At 41.9% G+C, this 21295-nt stretch overlaps 1 protein-coding gene across 1 annotated transcript in view; it reads left to right on the forward strand.

Moving 5' to 3' along the window:
• LOC126272489 (GTP-binding protein Rit2) overlaps nucleotides 1–21295 on the forward strand; it is a 99328-nt gene that overhangs the window by 33412 nt on the left and 44621 nt on the right. The window contains exon 4 of the mRNA XM_049975376.1: nucleotides 17085–17276. Coding sequence (XP_049831333.1) covers nucleotides 17085–17276 — 192 coding nt within the window. The remainder of the gene's footprint in view (nucleotides 1–17084; nucleotides 17277–21295) is intronic.

Here is a 21295-nt window from a genome sequence, read left to right on the forward strand (position 1 = left end):
ACAAAAAACTAAATAAATAAATAAATAAATAGATAAATAAATCTCCTGAGCTTGTGCTCCATCTCTAATAACCTCGTTGTTGATGGGACGTTAAACACTAATCTCCTCCTCCACCTGTGGCAGGGCCTAATGCTTCAGTCACCTGCATGACCTTTCAGGATCATTCATATCCAGTTCTCCAAGAGTTACCAGATGCTACCATCTTTTATGCTGATGGCCTTAAAACTGTGCATCATGGTGAATATGCTTTTACATTTCCTGCCAGCATGGAATGCCATTCACTGTCTGGAACATTTGGCAGAGCTGACAGCCATTAGCAGAGCCCTCCATTTTATTAAAGGGGCCTCACGTGACATATTAAAAAAAGATGCTGTGACTTACCACACAACGGGAATGCACTGGTAGATACACAATAAAAAAAAACACACACATACGCACACACAAATATCAGGTTTTCACAAACCACAGTTGCTTCATCAGGAAAGAAGGAATGGGAGGGAAAGACGAAAGGATGTGGGTTTTAAGGAAGAGGGTTAGGAGTCATTCCAATCCCACGTGCGGAAAGACTTACCTTAGGGGAAAAATGGACAGGTATCTCACACACACACACACACACACACACACACACACACACACACACACACACACACATATATATATATATATATACATCCGCACATATACAGACACAAGCAGACATATGTAAAAGCAAAGAGTTTGGGCAGAGATTTCAGTCGAGGCAGAAGTACAGAGGCAAAGATGTTGAGTGACAAGTGATGTATGAGGGGCAGAAACTTGAAATTAGTGGAGGTTGGGGCCAGGTGGGTAACGGGAAGGATATATTGAAGGGCAAGTTCCAATCTCCGGAGTTCTGATAGGTTGGTGTCAGTAGGAAGTATCCAGATAACCCGGACGGTGTAACACTGTGCCAAGATGTGCTGGTCGTGCACCAAGGCATGTTTAGCCACAGGGTGATCTTCATTACCAACAAACACTGTCTGCCTGTGTCCGTTTATGCGAATGGACAGTTTGTTGCTGGTCATTCCCACATAGAAGGCTTCACAGTGTAGGTAGGTCAGTTGGTAAGTCTGTGGCTCTACTTTTCTTTGTGTACACCTTCCAGATTACAGGACTGGAGTAGGTGGTGGTGGGAGGGTGCATGGGACAGGTTTAACACTGGGGGCGGTTACAAGGATGGGAGCCAGAGGGTAGGGAAGGTGGTTTGTGTGTTTTTTATTGTGTGTGTCTACCAGCACTTTCCTGTTTGGTAAGTCACAGCACTTTATATATATATATATATATATATATATATTAAAAATAAAGATTCCAAGACTTACCAAGCGGGAAAGCGCCGGCAGACAGGCACATGAACAAAACACACAAACACACACACAGAATTACAAGCTTTCGCAACTGGCAGACACAAGTCTGTGTATGTGCGGATGGATATGTGTGTGTGTGTGCCAGTGTACACCTGTCCTTTTTTTCCCCTAAGGGAAGTCTTTCCGCTCCCGGGATTGGAATGACTCCTTACCCTCTCCCTTAAAACCCACACCCTTTCATTTTTCCCTCTCCTTCCTTCCTTCCTGACGAAGCAACTGCCAGTTGCGAAAGCTCGTAATTTTGTGTGTGTGTTTGTGTGTTTTGTTCATGTGCCTGTCTGCCGGCGCTTTCCCGCTTGGTAAGTCTTGGAATCTTTATTTTTAATATATTTTTCCCATGTGGAAGTTTCTTTCTGTTTTATATATATATATATATATATATATATATATATATATATATATATATATATATATATATATGAAATGACTAAACGAGCAATCTGCAGGCAATTATTGATTAATACTATTCTTGCTACCCTCTGGTTCTTACTATTTGTCACTTCACTGACTTTGTACTGCCTGCTGAGTTGTCTTTCTCTCAGTCCCACATCTTGTGGGTATTCTGGGGTATGAACTGGCTGGCTTTTGTCTAGGAGAGCACTTACTCACTCCCCATTTGCTTTACTGATCCAAGGTGCAGATTTGTGGGTGCACATGAGATCTCTACTTCTTTGGAGATGGAGGGACATCTGGTGGGATACTGCCCCATCTAATAAACTGCGCACAATAGAAGAGATTACTGCAATGCAGTGCTCTTCATTCCACTCCTCCCAGAAGGAGTCCACAGTCCTCTTTCGTCTCTACACCATTTGTATTAGGATTATGAATTATTTAGGAATAAAGGAGGCGTGGTGCACACCATACCCTGTCCCAGTACCCCCGCCCAATTTGTCAGCTAGTTGTGTGCTGCTATCTTACACCTTCATATGTGATACTGGGTACCCAGCCATTTGCCATGTGCCTCCTCTACCTGCACCTCCAGCTAGCCCACAGTTGGCTCTCTACTTACCCCCGAGCCTCTAGATGCTCCCTCTCTCCCCCTCCCCAACTTCGTCCGTGCCTCCCACCTCTCTCCATCTCTCACCCCATCCCACCCTGCACTCCCACCTCATCCTGGTATACTCACCATGGGCCAGGAAAGAGCTGGTAGTCGGCTGTAGGGGACAGGTGTGTATTTCTGTGTGTGTGTTTTTGGCCAGGCTACTCTTTCATCCCGTCTTTTATTTTGTTTTAATCGCTTTTAGATTCAGTTTGTCTCCTTTCTACTGTGCCCAGGTTTCTATTCTGGGTGTCCTTTGTGGAATAGTGGATGCTCTTGGCTGTAATGAATCAGGGGTGGGGTGTTTCCTGTCATATGCAGAGTCTGGGAGATGACCACCTACTGGCTCCCTATCTCATTAATCTTGTTTTTATTATTGATGGTACAAAAGATGGTCATTACATTTTTAACCTTCTCATTAATGTTATGAACTCCTGACTAGATCAGAAAATGTCCTCAGAGGATGTCTCTACTTCTGGAGGCACATTTCGTGGATTGAGGGAATTATGGCCTCATCGTTTGGTCTCTTACCCCTCCAACCAACCATCAGTTAGGAGGCATTGGCCACTGATGCAATCGAGGATGAAGAGTCTGTTGTCGTGATGAGAGTGAGGCAGAAGATCCCTGGCATTATCATTCTGGGTGGCCAGGCAGCATAGATATCCTGTGTAGTTTGGGGTACCACCTGTGAACCATGCTTAGAGGTTGGGAAGTTGCATGGTGAGTCACAGTTGTGAGCAGAGTCACCAAGTCATGCACAATACCAGCAGAAGTGATTTTGCACAGTACTACCGCCTGCCCCACAGTTCCTCGTAGTTTCTCGATCTGAGGACGGAACAGTGTGGGTGGTGGGAGGGAAGGGATTTGTTGGGTGGCTTCTAGGTAGTTGCTCCGGTTTGGTGCAGTGACGTGAGAGTCAACATATATCGGGCGAGGTCATGGTGGGCGGAAGGTCGGCTGTGCTCCTGCAGTTGCAAGTCATGCTCAGCACCATTGTTGCCAGCATTATTAATACATTGTTGATGTTGGGTGATGGAAAGTATTTTATCTACAAGTTTGAGGCATGCATCGAGTGACTCTTGCTCATGGGTGTCCAAAGCCAGTTGAACTTGGGGCAGAAGCTTGTTGACACATAATGTCAATTGGGTGTGATGAGGTATGAGGTTCAGATAAATTTGAATGTGAAGCCAATGCCATAATTGCAACAGAGTCTTGTCTTTTAAGTCTACCTCATAGATGATACGAAGCAACTGTTCCACTGAGGCTGTGGCGAGGATGATGTCACTGATCATCTGTTTGTTCATCAAAGTGATTGAGCAGTGTAATGAATTTCACACGGTCACTGATGTCACTCAACACAAAAATGCTGTCTACCTTGGCGAACCATCCGCAGTGGCTTGGTTGATCTGTGTGAAAAGGTGCAGCTTAAGATAAGTCTCCAGTCCAGTAGGTTGCCATGTTGACATGTGTAGCTAAAGAAAGACTGAAATTTGGCTCCATACATGGCACAACTTGACACACAGTAGACAAGTCAGAAGAGAATGCAGCTGGGTACATGAGGCCTGGAATGAATGAATTTGCACAGGTTGACACCTCGGCTAAAGCGAGCAAATGCAAATCCCACCACTTGGATGATGTGACTCAGAATCAACCTGGATTGTGAGCAGAGTGGAGTCCATCGTGAAATCGCAGAGAAGGTTGTCTGACTCACTCAATTAATCAGTGCCTTTGTTCACTGTTGAAGAGGGTCACAATAACTTTTGATAACTCTGGGTGGATGAAGGGTGTTGTCCATAATCCCAAGTACCCTAGCATGATTCTGTTGTCCAGAAGAGGAAATTGCACAGCAGAAAAGTAGCACAGAGCAGTGTTGGAGCCGTGCAGTAATCGTATATGTTCCATATTAACATGAAGACTGACATCATTGGTCACCAATATAATATTACACTGTGGATGATATGTAGGATGTATAATAACGTGACCAGGATCTGAGTCAACACAATTCTCATTTTTGCTAATGGAGGAGGAGGAGATTAGTGTTTAACATCCCGTCGACAGCGAGGTCATTAGAGACGGAGCGCAAGCTCGGGTGAAGGCAGGATGGGTAAGGAAATCGGCCATGCCCTTTCAAAGGAACCATCCCGGCATTTGCCTGAAGCGATTTAGGGAAATCACGGAAAACCTAAATCAGGATGGCCGGAGACGGGATTGAACCGTCGTCCTCCCGAATGCGAGTCCAGTGTGCTAACCACTGCGCCACCTCGCTTGGTTTTTGCTAATGATATACAATTGCAATACATCTGCACACTCAGAAGCAATTAATTGAACTGAGATTCATAGATCACTCACACATGATCTCAGTCAACCGCCCATTCCTTCAGGGACACCCTGTATTTATTGGTCCAGTTTGAGCATACTTTACAGCTTGTAAGAGTGATATTGAATAGGTCAAAATAACACAGCTTAACATAATGTGAGGGAAAGGCAACCACTCACATATAGGGGACTGATGTGTGGAACACAAAAACAGATAACAGAAAACAGTATTCACACTGTCTTTCAGGCACACACATTCACCACACAATCACCCAGACGCATACTCCCAGAAGATTGTTGTTTGTTTGTTGTGTTTTGAGTGTCTGTGAGAATGTATATACTTTCACTAGAAAAAGAATAGCAGCTTAAAAGCTAGTGTGAATGCTGTTTTCTGTTAAATGTTTCTATGTTCTACACATCAGTCAGCCATAAGTCAGTGTTGCCTTTCCCTTATTTATGTTGTTCAATCCAGGGATTTCCATTAAAGTTATAGTTTAACATAGCATACTATATTTAAAAAAAAGGAAAATACACAAATGTTCTCCACTATGAAGGGCTCTCCAAAAACTAGAATTTCAAAAAACTAAAAATTGTAGGCAACAGAAGGAGACGTAAAGGTAACTAAAAAGCTCAGTTTACCTCACTTTTTACTTAGACATATTTCTCATTTGGTTGATTTGTAGACAGACTTGATGACATATTTCATGTATGACATATTTCATCTACTTTACCCAGTAACATCCTATTGCGTACAACTGGAGGCCAGTGCAGCTAAGAGGTCAGACAAGCGTTTATTCTACAGAAATGTACAGTAAGATTATTCTGGTTAGTCTATAATTATATATCTTCCACAAGCATCTGGCAGTTCAGATTTTTCAGCACCTCCATGCCAGTCTCCTGTGGGTCAAAGATACCTGCCCCCACCCCCTTCACAACTCTTCAGTGAGTTTGTGCATGGCTACTGTGAGGCCCCAGCCTTTGCAGCACCTTTTCGCTTTTGTGCTGGATGTCTATTCTCCTTCTATTATTTTTCCCCTTACTTGGGGAACATTCCTGTGATATTTTTGGGACTGTGTTTTGAATTTTCAGTTGCCTGAGATCAGAACAGTCCCTATACAGTTTCTTTCTTTCTTTCTTCCTTCATTCTCCATCTCCTATCCTTCCTTGGTTTCAGTGTTTGAGGTTCCTCTTTGTTTCTTCTTCCTCCCTGAGCACTCCTGAAGGCCAGCTCTTGCGTCTGACATGTAAAAAGTGACTGGATAACATGTGAATTCCAGCCTCAGGTTAACAACTAGGGTTCACATATCCCCCCTGGTACAGGCAAGGCCCAATTGGCCTGTATGTCAGGAGCTTGGTAGGTGTGACCTGAGGTGAGAAGAATCACCTAAGGGCAGGAGAGCCACCCTCTGAGGGGGGCCCCCAGTTTGAAGGAACAGTTCATCAGAGATGCTGGAAATCATGGGGGACCTTCTCACAATGAGCCACTCGCATCTGCATCTACTAAACTAAATCTAGATCTACTAAACACAAACAGAATGAGGCTAAAGATTCCAAGACTCTCTGTCGCACCTTGTGGTATCACGTACAGAAGGTCGGTCCTTTGCTATGGTTAATTCATTTATTATTCAGAAAGGTGTTGATGCAATTGCAAGCCCTGTGAAATCCTACTCTCGTTTACACAATTGCATTTTGCTTTTGGAGATTGTGCTCCTCAAGCACAACAGCTGCTTGCAGCTTTGCTCCTCCACAGCTGTCCTGTTTGTGTTGAGGCCTATTAAATGTTGAATTCTTCACATTGTGTTATTTACACTAGGCTGCTTGATGGCCTGGCCAGGGGAGAAATTCAAACTTACCTCTCTAATCAGAGTTTCATTGCAGTACATTGGGTGACGAAAAAGGTTGATGCATCCTTTGTGCAATCTTTTCCTCACATTTAATAGTTTAGTGCTTCCATTGAAAATCAAAACAGGCTATGAAGTCTCCACGGTCTGACTGTACATTCCAAACCCGATGTGCTGCCACCAGTGTCAGCATTACAATCACACTCGAATTCCTTGTCAAAACTTGGTGAAATGTGTTGCTTGTGGTAGGGATACTCGCAAGGGTTATTTCCCATCTCCTCCTCCTTGCTGTATAATCATGCAGCATTGTACTGAGAATGTCACATGTATCTTGATGAGTGAGCCATTCAGGAGATCTGTGTGAAGGGAAAAGTGCCTTACCCTGTAGCTCACAAGTTGTTGGCTAGTCGGAAGCCCTGCATTTTACCATCTGGCACTTCCAATACCATTCTCACTACAACTCTCTCCACAAAGGACATGGCCATGCAGACTTGCAACCTCAAATTCAGCACTGTGGTTGTAAAATTGCCCAGTGTCATGGTAGCATCCCCAACTCCTCCTCCTCCTCCTCCTCCTCCTCCTCCTCCTCCTCCTCCTCCTGTCATACACATACCTAAGCCCAATAAGGACAATTGCCTTCCTTCTAACTACCACCCCATTCCTCTCACCCCCTGTGTTTGCAAGGTGGTGGAACATATGATTCATGCCCACCTGGCATGGTGGCTCGAGTCTCACAATTTACTAACCACTGCACGGTGTGGATTTGGGCATGCCGTTCTGCAGTTGTCACTTTGTCAACCCATGTCATGAATGGTTTTCTGTGGAAATGCCAGACTGTGGTCATGTTTTTTGATTTGGAAGAAGCCTAAGACACCTGCTGGAGGACTGGTATCCTCTGTACTCTTTACACGTGGGATCTACGAGGCCACCTGCCTCATTTTCAGGACTTTTAAAAAGAAAAGTTTTCAAGATACATGTCGGTTCTGCCTTGTTGGACACCTTTATCCAGGAAAACGGGGTGCCTCAAGGCTCTGTCCTGAACATTGTCCTCTTTGATCTTATCATTGACCCCATTATGTCCTGTATTCCACTGCACATCTCCATCTCCCTTTTCATTAACAATTTTGTTATCTATTGCAGTTCTCCATGGACTCGTCTCCTTGAATGGTGTCTTCAGCGATGTTTCAGTCATCTTTAATCATAGAGCACCAACAGTGGCTTTTGCTTTTCCAGTGACAAAACTGTTTGTATGAATTTCTGGCTGAACAATTGGTTTGTTCCACACCCTTTATATCTTGGACCTTCTTGCTCTTCTGTTCAATGAAACTATGAAATTCCTGGGGCTCATGGTTGATAGGAAACTTTCTTGGTCCTCCCATGTGTTTTACCTGGATACCCGATGTACCTGGACCCTCAGTGTCATATGTGTCCTACACAGTACTTCCTGGGGAGCGGATTGGACCACTATCCTTCATTTTTACTGATCGCTTGTCTGTTTGAAATTGGATGGGTGTTTCATTTATGCATCTGCACGTCCATGCATCTTAAGTCGTCAAATACAATCCACCATCATGGCATCTGTTTGGCCACTGGTGGCTTTTACAGCAGCCTGGTTGAGAGTCTCTATGCAGAAGCTGCTGAACTACTGCTGTCATACCAACGTGACAGTCTCCTCAGCAGATACACATGCCATTTGTGTGCCATGCCTGGCCACCCATCCTAATCCTCCCCCTTCAATGACTTCTTTGACCACCAGCATGGGGTGTGCCCCTCTCCTGTGTTAACTCCAGGAGTTTGCTTTCGGGCGTTTCTCTGGCAGCTTAACTTCATGTTACCTGTCACGTTCCTGATGGGTGTGAACCCTTCACGACCTTGGCTTCATGCGGCAGCCCATGTTCACCTTGGACTTAATTTGCTTAAAAGGACACTATTCCAGATTCAATCTGTTGCTGTAAGTTTTTCGATCTTCGCACTGAACTTGGTGATAATACCTTTGTGTACATTGATGGCTCTTGGACTGTTTGTTGTGCAGTGTGTGCTTTCACCATTGACACCAACCATTTTAGGTATCAGCTTCTGGAACACTACTTGGTGTTTACAGCAGTGCTCTTCATCCTGTATCAGCCTTCTTCATCCTGTATCAGCCTACACAGTAGATCTGATTCTCTCTGTGTCCATTGGAGCCTGTGTGTGCTGTACACAGCCCAGCCCTTAGTGCAATGGGTCCAAGAAAATGTCCACTTGCTCGCTCTTGAGGGAGCCTCTGTCATGTTTAGGTGGGTCCCTGGTCACGTCGGTCTGACAGGAAACAAGGCCGCTGATACTGTTGCCTAGGCTGCAGTCCTACCTCAGCCCGCCAGTTCTTCCATTCCTTCCGATGATCTCTGTGTTGCCATCTGTCAGCAGGTAGTATCACTTTGGCATCACCACTGGTCTTCCCTTCATGAGAACAAACTCTGGGGAATTAAAACTCTCCCAGATGCTTGGCCAACTTCTTCTCAGTCCTCTCACCATGACGAGATCATTTTAGTTAGGTTACATATTGGGCACTACCGTTCTAACCATCGCCATTTGTTAAGTGATGATCCCCCACCACTTTATGGTCATTGTCATCAACCTTTTACAGTATGCTATTTCCGGACCAAGTGCCCACTTACTTTGTAATGTATGTTTGTTGCCTAATGTATCCACCATTTTAATGAATGACATGTGGGCTGTCAACCATGTTTTAGTTTCTATCCATTATAGCAATATGGTGAAGGACATTTAATCTTTAGTTCAGGGCTTAAAATGTCTCTATGGTGTATTTTGTGGACTTTTCTCCATGAGGAAGTCTTTGTTCTTGGCTCACTTTTCTTCCATCAGTTGGGCTCAATGTGTAGTCACTTTTACCACCTTTTTTTGTCTTAGTGTTCTAAGCTTCTGACATGGGCACGTGTAACCTTAGTTGTTTTTGCACTCTGAAACAAAAACAAACAAACAACAAGACATGTCACCATTTGTGCTGCCGTTCTTTGAAAATGTTTAATATCCTCTGTCCTATTTGGTATGGGTCCATGCATTTGAGCAATATACTAGAAAGTGTTGTGTGCATGTTTTGCAAGCAATTTCCTTTGTCAACTGATTGGGTTTTCCTAGTACCTTCCCAATGAATTTAAGTTTGCACTGGTTTTTCCTAAATTGAGTCTCTATTTTATATTCCCACAGATTGTTACATTCTGATATCTTTGGCTTCCCTCTGACAACCATGCCTCCATCCTTGCTACCTTCCCTGTTTTCCTTTCCCTGTTGCTTCATAACCTGGGTTGTGAGTAACTAAATCCACTTTCCCTTCTTCCCTTTCTTTCCCCTCTCTCCTCCCTGATGAAGGAACATTTATTCCGAAAGCTAGGAGCTTAAATTTTCGGTTGTTTTTTGTGTCTCTATCGGCTGTACTGAGCTGAGGTAAGTACTGGCCAGCCCCTCTATCTCTTTGTTAGTAATTGTTTCACATTCTGATATTTGTAGGAGTTGACTGACTTGAATTATGACTCACTACTATTGTAAACATGGAATGTTCTGGTCCAAGCTGTCAGACTTTTTGTCATCTGTGCATGAGGTGTGCTTGCTCGTATGAATGAATGGTGTGTTTTTTTCTTTCTTTTTCTGATGAGGGCTGTGGTCAAAAGCCTATGTAGTAAGTTCTGCAATATAATGTGTCATCTTTATGGTAAGTAGCAATCTGCCTCTTCCTAAATTGTTAATGTTATGGCTTTTCATTTTGTGAAGTGTACAATTTTACTTTTCTAATCATAATTATCATTTAAGACTGATTATGCCTTTCAGCATTCAGTCTGGAGCATAGCCCCCTTATAAAATTCCTCCATGATCCCTACCAATGCTAACATTGGTGCCTCTTCTGATGTTAAACCTATTGCTTAGAAATCATTCTTAACTGAATCCAGGTACCTTCTCCTTGGTCTTCCCGACTCCTCCTACCCTCTAATGCTGAACCCATGAGTCTCTTGTGTAACCTTGCTTCTCCCATGCGTGTAACATGACCCCACCATCTAAACCTGTTCGCCCTGACTGCTACATGTATTGAGTTCATTCCCAGTTTTTCTTTGATTTCCTCATTGTGGACACCCTCCTGTCATTGTTCCCATCTACTAGTACCTGCAATCATCCTAGCTACTTTCATATCCATAACCTCAACCTTGTTGATAAGGTAACCTGAATCTACCCAGCTTTCGCTCCCATACAACAAAGTTGGTCAAAAGATTGAGCGGTGCACAGATAGCCTAGTCTTGGTACTGACTTCCTTCTTGCAGAAGAGAGTGGATCGTAGCTGAGCGCTCACTGCATTGGCTTTGCTACACCTTGCTTTCAGTTCTTTCACTATGTTGCCATCCTGTGAGAATATGCATCCTAAGTGCTTGAAACTGTCCACCTGTTCTAACTTTGTTCCTCCTATTTGGCACTCAATCCGTTTATATTTCTTTCCCACTGACATTACTTTCGTTTTGGAGATGCTAATTTTCATACCAGAGTCCTTACATTTCTGATCTAGCTCTGAAATATTACTTTGCAAACTTTCAATTGAATCTGCCATCACATCTAAGTCATCCGCATGTGCAAGACTGCTTATTTTGTGTTCACGTATCTTAATCTCACGCAGCCAGTCTATTGTTTTCAACATACGATCCATAAATAATATGAACAACAATGGAGACAGGTTGCAGCCTTGTCTTACCCCTGAAACTACTCTGAACCATGAACTCAATTTACCATCAACTCTAACTGCTGCCTGACTATCCATGTAAAGACCTTTAATTGCTTTCAAAAGTTTGTCTCCTATTCCATAATCTCGTAGAACAGACAAGAACTTCCTCCTAGGAACCCGGTCATATGTCTTTTCTAGATCTATAAAGCATAGATACAATTCCCTGTTCCACTCATCATGAGTGGAACTTTTCTAAACATTTAAACTAATTTTTTAGTTATATTTTCATCAGCAGTAGGATGGCCAACCATCTGTTGTAAAATATCATGTTATTGAACCCGTGGTTATATGTTCGCATGAGCATGGCAATTATGAAGAGCTGTGCACTGTGTAATTCGTGTTTCTTAAGCTGTAGGTCACTGACTTGCTCACAAAAAATTTTCTTACACTGCTTGCTGGAATTCAAACACAATATATATATTGTGGTCTAATATCTCTCTGCTGACTGAAAGTTGTTTTCATTTGTAAATAACTGAAGGTGACTTTTGTATGTAAATTATTTGTAGTGATTTAACTGTATGCTAAGCCATACAGAGAGACTAGTGTCAGTGTTCCAAAAGTTTCCTTTTGGATGTTTTGATAAACTCTTCTGTAATGCAGGCCCCTCGAGAGGACAGACAGCCCAAATCTTTCTGTTCATGCTCAGTGCTGTGTCATATGCTGAGACAACACTTCTGTAGCAGATTCCCCTGGCCATATTAAGAATTTATGTTAAAAATGTTTATCTGCAAAAAGTCTGGTAGAAGCATGATTTTCCACACTGGTGAGAGAACAAGTACATAATTTATTGCTGAAACTATGATCACATTCAAAGAAGTCAGAGAAGTCCCTTTAGTGTTACAAATAGAATATATGCATTTAATTTTTATTTCTTAAGAATCCTGTCAGTTTCACAGATAGCTGTTGGTAGATAGGTCCCTCTCATACTAGGGTCTGTGTGACCTGCCCTTCCCTTTCAAACTTCTGCAACCTATCCATCATTCCTCCATGAGGAAGGAATTAATAGTTCTGAAAGCTAGAATAGTGTGTGTGCATCCATTTGTATCTGTTGATAGGCCTAAAAATTTTACCTCCTGAACGTGAAATCTTGTCAGTGATTGTCTCATAGTTTAATCATTTTATCAAGTGAATTTTCTTTTTGACACAATTATGTGTGTGGGACTAGAGACTTTTTCATCCTCTCCTTTTCCTGTTAAGAGTCTTACTTCATTTATATTAACCAGTATCTTCTCCACTCTGTGTAGTCTCTACACAGTATTTTGTACTTTATAGTAAGGCAGGTATGTACCATGTTTGATTGTAATCTCTCTAGGTGTTCTGGGGTTATATTTGCACATCACCACTTTCCATCTTCCAACTAGATAGATAAGTTCATCCTTGGCAACTCTTGTTGATCCCAGACAAGACCACATAGGTGGCTATATGGATAGAATAATGAAATGTTCTCTCTGCTGATCCCTGGTGAATAAATAACTGGCGAAGGGTGAATGGGTAAGTTAAAACCTGTTGCTTCCACCAAATAATTGTTCATTCAATGACTTATGGATCAGCGTGAATAATGAATTGCAAAGTAAGAAAACCACTGTTTGTAGAGCTCCTCTAATGCTAGGTTGCATTTCTTAAGTGGTGGTTGTGTTTCATCCAGGGGCCAACCAACACATCTGGCACATTAACCTAAAGAAATTCAGTCACAAATTCAATATAAGCAGGCAGGAATTTGCAGTGACATAATAGTCATTGTTTACAGCATTTCAAATTTTAATGAACTTCATCTTCATCTACATCTACATCCATACTCCGCAAGCCACCTGACCGTTTGTGGTGGAGGGTACCTTGAGAACCTCTATCGGTTCTCCCTTCTATTCCAGTCTCGTATTGTTCGTGGAAAGGAGGATTGTCAGTATACCTCTATGTGGGCTCTAATCTCTCTGATTTTATCCTCATGGTATCTTCGCAAGATATACGTAGGAGGGAGCAATATACTGCTTGACTCCTCGGTGAAGGTATGTTCTCGAACCTTCAACAGAAGCTCGTACCGAGCTACTGAGCGTCTCTCCTACACAGTCTTCCAGTGGAGTTTATATTTCATCTCTGTAACGCTTTCGCGATTACTAAATGATCCTTTAATGAAGCGCACTGCTCTCCGTTGGATCTTCTCTATCTCTTCTATCAACCCTATCTGGTACGGATCCCACACTGGTGAGCAGTATTCAAGCAGTGGGTGAACAAGTGTACTGTAACCTACTTGCTTTGTTTTCGGATTGCATTTCCTTAGGATTCTTCCAATGAATCTCAGTCTGGCATCTGTTTTACCGACAATCAACTTTGTGATCATTCCATTTTAAATCATTCCTAATGCGTACTCCCAGATAATTTATGGAATTAACTGCTTCCAGTTGGTGACCTGCTATATTGTAGCTAAATGATAAAGGATCTTCCTTTCTATGTATTCACAGCACATTACACTTGTCTATATTGAGATTCAATTGGCATTCCCTGCACCATGCATCAATTATAATTGAAAATCATTCTGTACAACAATAATAAAAGCCCAAGCAAGGGCATAAAAAAATCTGGCCATTATCACATGTTCATGTAAACTTCTGAAAATTCAAAACAAATAATTAATTCCTTTAGCACAAGTCTAAAGTTAAAGCTCTATAATTGCAAATTGACGAAATTACAAGTGCAGATCACACTCAAAGTTAACTGAAGAAAATTTTTTAGTATTTATTTGATCACCTAACTGAAATATTCAAGGTCCACACTCTGAAAATACTTCAAAGTATTTGCTATCTACACGTATGAATATAACAAGTCCCCAAGCTCTATAATTGCAAATTGACGAAATTACAAGTGCAGATCACACTCAAAGTTAACTGAAGAAAATTTTTTAGTATTTATTTGATCACCTAACTGAAATATTCAAGGTCCACACTCTGAAAATACTTCAAAGTATTTGCTATCTACACGTATGAATATAACAAGTCCCCAATGCAGCCAGTTCACCTCACGTCAAAGTTTCTGAAAATATTTCAGTGTGTTCACTATCAGCACATCAGAAGTGACAAAAACATGACAAAATAATAAAAGAAATATTCTGATTCAATTGTAAGGCAATTCTGTCTGTGCCAGATCTCAACCCTAAATAACACACAAATGCCAAAACTCCCCACGCAAAAATGTCCGCCACTCTTTGAATCCTCACATCAAAGAGAGCCAAGCAAACACACTTCAGACTTCCAAAAAATGCTTAGAACTATAAATTCAGTTTTATATTAATGTATTATGTATAAATTTGCACATAAACTTTCTCGGTCTTCTAGTGCTGTTCCTAGTTTTCCTCTAGGTTATATAGTTTGATCACAAATATTGATTTTGTCCATTTAAAAGCTACTTATTATTATTATTATTATTATTATTATTATTATTATGTTATCAGTAGTTATAATAGTTAAAGCTAATTACACTCGTACATCTCTAACAATATCAACTTATTAATGCTGCCACTACTTTTAGTGTTTCGTATCTTATTTGTTAAAAATTCAGTTTTTGATGTATGGAATGTGCATTCTCGCCTAAAATTCAAAACACATGATATTTAAAAAAACAATCTGCTATCACAGTTTAATAGTGCTCATTGAGGCCTATCCACAGACATTAAATTTGTAAGAATCGCGTAAGGTGTTACTGAGATATTAATTTTTAAAGATTATTGCATACATAAAACCTTTAACGTTTGCTAACTTAAAAACTACACTTCATATGGAGTGTGTGTCTTCACCCATGCACTTGTATTAATTTTCTCTTTGCAGACATGTTACTGGCTTCTCTGTTGCCAGCTGGGTTTAGTTTTTAATAGATTGTTTTAATTGACCTATTCTGGCCATTCAAGTTGGCCTTGTGGTTACCCTCCCTTGTTTCACACTGATAGCTGAGTTTTTCTAACATCAGGCCAGAGCCAGAGTCTACCTGACTTGTGGTATAAAAATCTCATACTGAGACCATCTGCCAGTCAGTAATCCAAAGGGAGCCACCATTTGCTGATGACAGCGCAAGGATAGTGTGGCTACTGGGCCTTGCTTGGCACTGCCAACCACCTCTTCAGTACACAGACTAGAGGAATGTTCCACCTCTTTCCTCAATCATGTTGTTGCCAGTTCTTAAACTTGCAAACAGTGTTTCACCCAAGTATTACTTAAGTTTTGGAAACAAAAGAAATTGAACTTGAGTTGAAAGGTGACCCCTGCAATGGATTCACCAAAACTTCCCACATGACAGCAACAATTCCCCTATGTTATGCACAGTGTGCATATGAAAATCAGTGAATAGACCAATTATCTACAACATATGTGTTGCCATTTGTTTGAACTCTCATATTCTTTCCCTTGGTGTCAAACCGACCTCAGGGAAGATCTTTTTGGATTCCATAGAAATGTTGGAATGCATGAGGCAATACTGACCCTACAGCGTATCTTACTAGATAGATCGAGGAAAGGCAAACCTACATGTCTAGCATTTGTAGACTTGGAGAAAGCTTTTGACAATGTAGACTGGAATACTCTCTTTCAAATTCTGAAGGGGCAGGGGTCAAATACAGGGAACGAAAGTCTATTTACAATTTGTACAGAAACCAGATGGCAATTATAAGAGCCGAGGGGTATCAAAGGGAAGCAGTGGTTGGGAAGGGAGTGAGATGGGGTGTAGCCTATCTCCGATGTTATTCAATCTGTATATTGAGCAAGCAGTAAAGGAATTTGGAGTAGGAATTAAAATCCAGGGAGAAGAAATAAAAACTTTGAGATTTGCCAACACCATTGTAATTCTGTCAGAGACAGAAAAGGACCTGGAAGAGCAGTTGAAAGGAATGAACAGTGTCTTGAAAGGATGATGTAAGATGAACATCAACAAATGCAAAAGGAGGATATTGGAGTGTAGTTGAATTAAATCAGGTGATGCTGAGGAAATGAGACACTTGAAGTAGTAGATGAGTTTTGCTATTTAGGTAGCAAAATGACTGATGATGCTTGAAGTAGGATGTAAAAAGCACTTGCAATGGCAAGGAAAGCATTTCTGAAGAAGAGAAATTTAACATCAAGTATAGATTTAAGTGACAGGAAGTCTTTTCTAAAAGTATTTGTATGGAGTGCAGGTGTGTATGGACGATGGTTTAGCCAAGGATGTAGGTTGCAGTAGTTACTCGCAGATGAAGCAACTTGCACAGGATAGAGTAGCATGGAGAGCTGCATCAAACCACTCTCTGGACTGAAGATGACGACGACGACAACAAGAACAACAACAGTGTCAAATTATGTGTCACAACCCCAACATTTGGTGTTCATTTTTGAGTGCAAGGAGAAATACTGCTTTCATTGCTTGCCGTAGTGCAACCCAAACTTTTTTCCCTGTTTCCTTCATAACATGAACTTCACATCACACAGGATTTGGATTAGAGATGGCCATTTTGAACCACTTTCAAACTACAAAAAACCATATTGTAGACCTTGTGTATTGTGGCTTGTGTAGACAAGATGCTATCTCATTAAAGAATTTGTCTGAAAGCTACTGAAGTCGTCATTCTTTTTTGTGCACCTGTCAACAACTTAACAATTTTACTATTTGGTGAATTGTTCCTTTTACTTCTGCAATATAGAGTTTGTGTTATAATGTTGGTCAAATATCTCTCCTGTCAAAATATCATAATTTTGTTGGACATCAAATTAAGCTCTAATTCTGTTTCACAGGTGGAGTTCACTGCTATGAGAGATCAGTATATGAGATGTGGGGAAGGTTTTATGATATGTTATTCTGTAACTGACAGACACAGCTTCCAGGAAGCTGTTGAGTACCGTAAGTTGATAAATCGTGTAAGAGCCTCTGAAGATATTCCTCTAGTGCTTGTGGGAAATAAATTTGATCTGCAGCATCAGAGGAAGGTATAGTACAATCAGAGTTGCCTAATTAAATAATGCCATAAATTATGTGGTGTCTGTTGTTGTTGTTGCTGCATGTTTGTTACTACTGCTGCTGCTGCCATCACTGCCACTGCTGCATCTGCTGCGTAGTGATGTGAAGGAAAATGAGTTCTTGGTGTACCAATGAAACACAGTATCTTTTCCCCTCCAAAGCTAAAATTGCACTTATTTGTGCATTTAATTCCTTTTTAAATCTATGTACTTTCTCCAAAAAGTTATATGAATGAGTAGACTCCATCTCTGATGTGCAATTCTGAGATGTGTGCAAAATATGCATCTGAGACTGCCATAACTGATTAGTTCGACTCCTAACATTTTTCATGACAAATTACATCAAATCCAAGAATAGGGGGGAGTCAAAGAGTGGAAGATATAGCAAACAGAGTGGATATTCCAACAATTTGTACTTCAAATCTCTGTGCGTTTTTATCTAATCAATTTTTAGTATTAACAAATTCTTGTTTACCTGCTTTACATGTAATCTATAAAAATAATCCACAGCACCAACATGAACTACTGTTTTTGCTTTGGCTTCTGGTTAGGATCAGTAAATCATTCTCTTAGTTAACTCTTTACGTAGCATAGATCATACTTGTTCTTGTGCTAGACCTATGATATCAACTATTTCATACCCCTGTAACCACAGATCATCCAATATAGAAACACACTACTACTTTCCAGGAAGAATGACATTTCAGTCAAGCTGGAGACATCTGTTTTAAGAAAGACATTTTTCCAGTAGACTGTGTAAAATTCTTTCTTTTCACACTATTTGTTTCGGGCATTCTCGTTCTTAACTGTGTCTGAAAACATAGCAGTGCACTGTAGCAAAAAGCAGCCAAACACAAATCGTATAACTAATTGGATGTACCATTACACAAATATAATATTTGCCTCTAGTAACATATGCAACCATGACAACAATTTAACCACATAACATCTTTGACTCTGTCAATGAGGATCACTGCCCTGCGAAGCAGTGGAAGGTTAGTATACTTATCCATGCTATGTATAAGTACCTACTAATAAACAGTTTAGAAATCATATGTCTATGCTGCTGTCACACTGCCAGTACCCCATCTCCCACAGTGATGACCTCCAATTTCCGTGTCATGCCCAGATTTTGTTGTAAGCCGAAAATCTACTGTGCTGGTTATGCCATCGAGCATGCAGTAATTACAAACGATACAACCTCACTATTTCTTCGGACAACAACTTTCATCGAGTGCTCATGAATTCCACACTCATGCTATGTGCAAAATTGCTAAAAGTCCACCAAAGCTTGGACAGTACTATAGTGGCAAATGACATAGTGACAATGCCTTCATTGTTCGCCATATGTTCGGAGCAAATTTGCATCACTGCCAATGACAAACAGAAAACTGCACCACTGTGAGTGTCAGTGTCAAAGTTACTGAGTTACTTCATGACAAACTTTTCAGATTTGACGCCGAGTGAATGTATCCCTTTATTTCAGACATAAGTGCAGCAGAGTCTCACAATTAACAATGCCTGGCCACCTCTGTAACAAACATTGAACTAAGCATCTTTGACTTTCATACAGGACAAAACATCACGTATTCCAGTGCTAGTGGTTATGAGCATTGAGACTCACATTAATGACCTGCACTGTGTCGACCCCTGCCACAGTGCCACTATGGTTGAACAAGAATAGCCCATGCCATACCATTCCGTTGTCCTCTTTCTGTATCCATCTGTCAACAGTCCACAGGCTAAAGGTTTACAACACCCTTCAGTACCTGTGCATTCTGATTTTCCAAATTGTGTTCTGACCGCTGCGATTAAATTTGAGTTCCTTAAGGCAGACTATGAAGTCACTCATATCCCAGCCATGCCAGGCATTACAGACGACTCACTTCCACTGTGCTCTGCATTTGCATCACCCACACCCACACCCAGCACCAAAACCTACTATGGACTCTGAGAATATGGTTTTCATGGCCTCGTCGTAGCAAGGTCAGATACTGCTGCCTTCCAGTTTGAGTGACGTCACACCCGCATCAGCCATGCCACAAATGACTGCACCTCCACATGAACTTGACGATACACAGCCAGTGCCACTGGATAACAAATGGACTATGCCTTCCTCCCTTATGGTGCTAGGATCTTGTGCACACTGTACATGCATTTTCTGTTGTCTCAGACATCTGACATTAGGAAAGTCATACCTACCGTGTTGATCCCAGCACTTGACTCACATGCGATACCATTCTGTGAATGTTGCTGTGTAACACTGATGCTACCCACACTGTGACATGGCCCACTTCACCACGTACCACCCTATGCCGAGCTGCATTTCCTGCCCATCTTGCACACTGAATCTCCCACGCCCGGCAACGCCCAACTCATGATGGTGCCTTACAATCGGACCATTGGTGGCAATCATACCATCCACCTCCAACTGAAACTACCATAGCTCCACATGGATTCTCCTGTGATGTGATTTGTCTTCAGCAAGTGTTTAATGTCAGCCAGTGGCGTCACTGGAGACAACGAGAAGTTTGCCACTCTCCTTAACCACCTCAGAAACAGTGCAGACCTTATTAACAACTTGGTTTTGTACGTTCCATCTTTTCACAAATACAAAATTGCCAAGACACTACTACGACGACAATTAACACACAAACCTGAGCAGCAGCTATATCTTGTTATCAGTGAGACTACTTTGGGCAAGAGCACACTTTTTTTTACTTTGGCACCACCTGCAAGTTCTAATTGACCCAGCACTCCTGCTTGATCGCATGCTGTGTACACTTCAGCTCCGAAAACTGTCAGAACATCGAAAAAGGGATGTTGGCACATGAGGAGGCACACTGGAGTTTAAACTTCGACTCGCTGACAGAATGCAGCCACTATCACAACACCACATTCTAATTAACAACCAACAACTGCATTTGATGCCTGACATACCTGCACCAAAACCAATTTCCCACGATCCCAGCCGAGCTTCCCCAACTTCTTGCACAGCTGCTGATGGCCCAACTATGGCCGGACTGACCCAAACTGGGCCATCCTGAATGCCTTTCAGGGATCCAGTGGGCAACGGTCATGTACCATGATGGCCGAGGTTATCATCCACTCTCGTGGCACCTCCCTGACTCTGTAGAAACAAAATCTGCACCGACCAATTGCATCACCTGCTTCCACACTCAACACACAACAGTGCTACTGTTGGTTTCACACCAGATCTGGGCAGGAAATACATTGCTACAGGCAGTCCCCCTACTTACCAAAACTAGTAGGGTGACCTGATGCAGGTGCATCAGGCCACTCTTTATTGACGAGACACCTCTGCACACCACAACAAAACAACACCAACACAGTGTTTCAGTGGGCAAATGGTCCCAGACTATTTGACCGTGACTGGTGCCTGCACACTCATTTCCTCATAGATTCCAGGGCATCATGCTCGACCTTGGCGCAGATACACAAATATCTTGGAGATTCCTAGTGGCAGAGAGAGTTGAAACAATTCTAAGAGATTACTTCCACCACCACTACCAGCTACTGCCAGATTTAAATTGCACCCTCCTGTTATGATGGGATGGCCAGGAGCTAATGTGTGGTGTGGTCAGTGACACACTATCTGTTGCCACCGCAATGGCCTCGGGCAAGCTGACACCACTCATCATGCCACTCGGCCTGAATATACAAAGTGAAGCACTTTTCAATCAGCTACACTTAAAGGCAGCCAAGTACTCATCATTACCTCATGATAATTAGGGCATGCACCTCACCAGTGAACATCTACGCATATGAATCGTGTACACCACCACATCACTTCAGTGGTGCTGCTACTACAGACACTTCTCAGATTAGTGAAGCATCACAACTCCCCCTCCCCTGTGACTTAAGAGCAACAATGAATCATGTCCTGCCCCCTTCCTGGACTCGCTCCACACTCCCCATTAGACCACATATAATATGTGCCATGTGGGACAGTACAGAACACCACATTA

Source organism: Schistocerca gregaria, chromosome 5 (genome assembly GCF_023897955.1).
Source record: "Schistocerca gregaria isolate iqSchGreg1 chromosome 5, iqSchGreg1.2, whole genome shotgun sequence".
In the NCBI taxonomy this organism is placed as follows: Eukaryota; Metazoa; Arthropoda; class Insecta; order Orthoptera; family Acrididae; genus Schistocerca; species Schistocerca gregaria.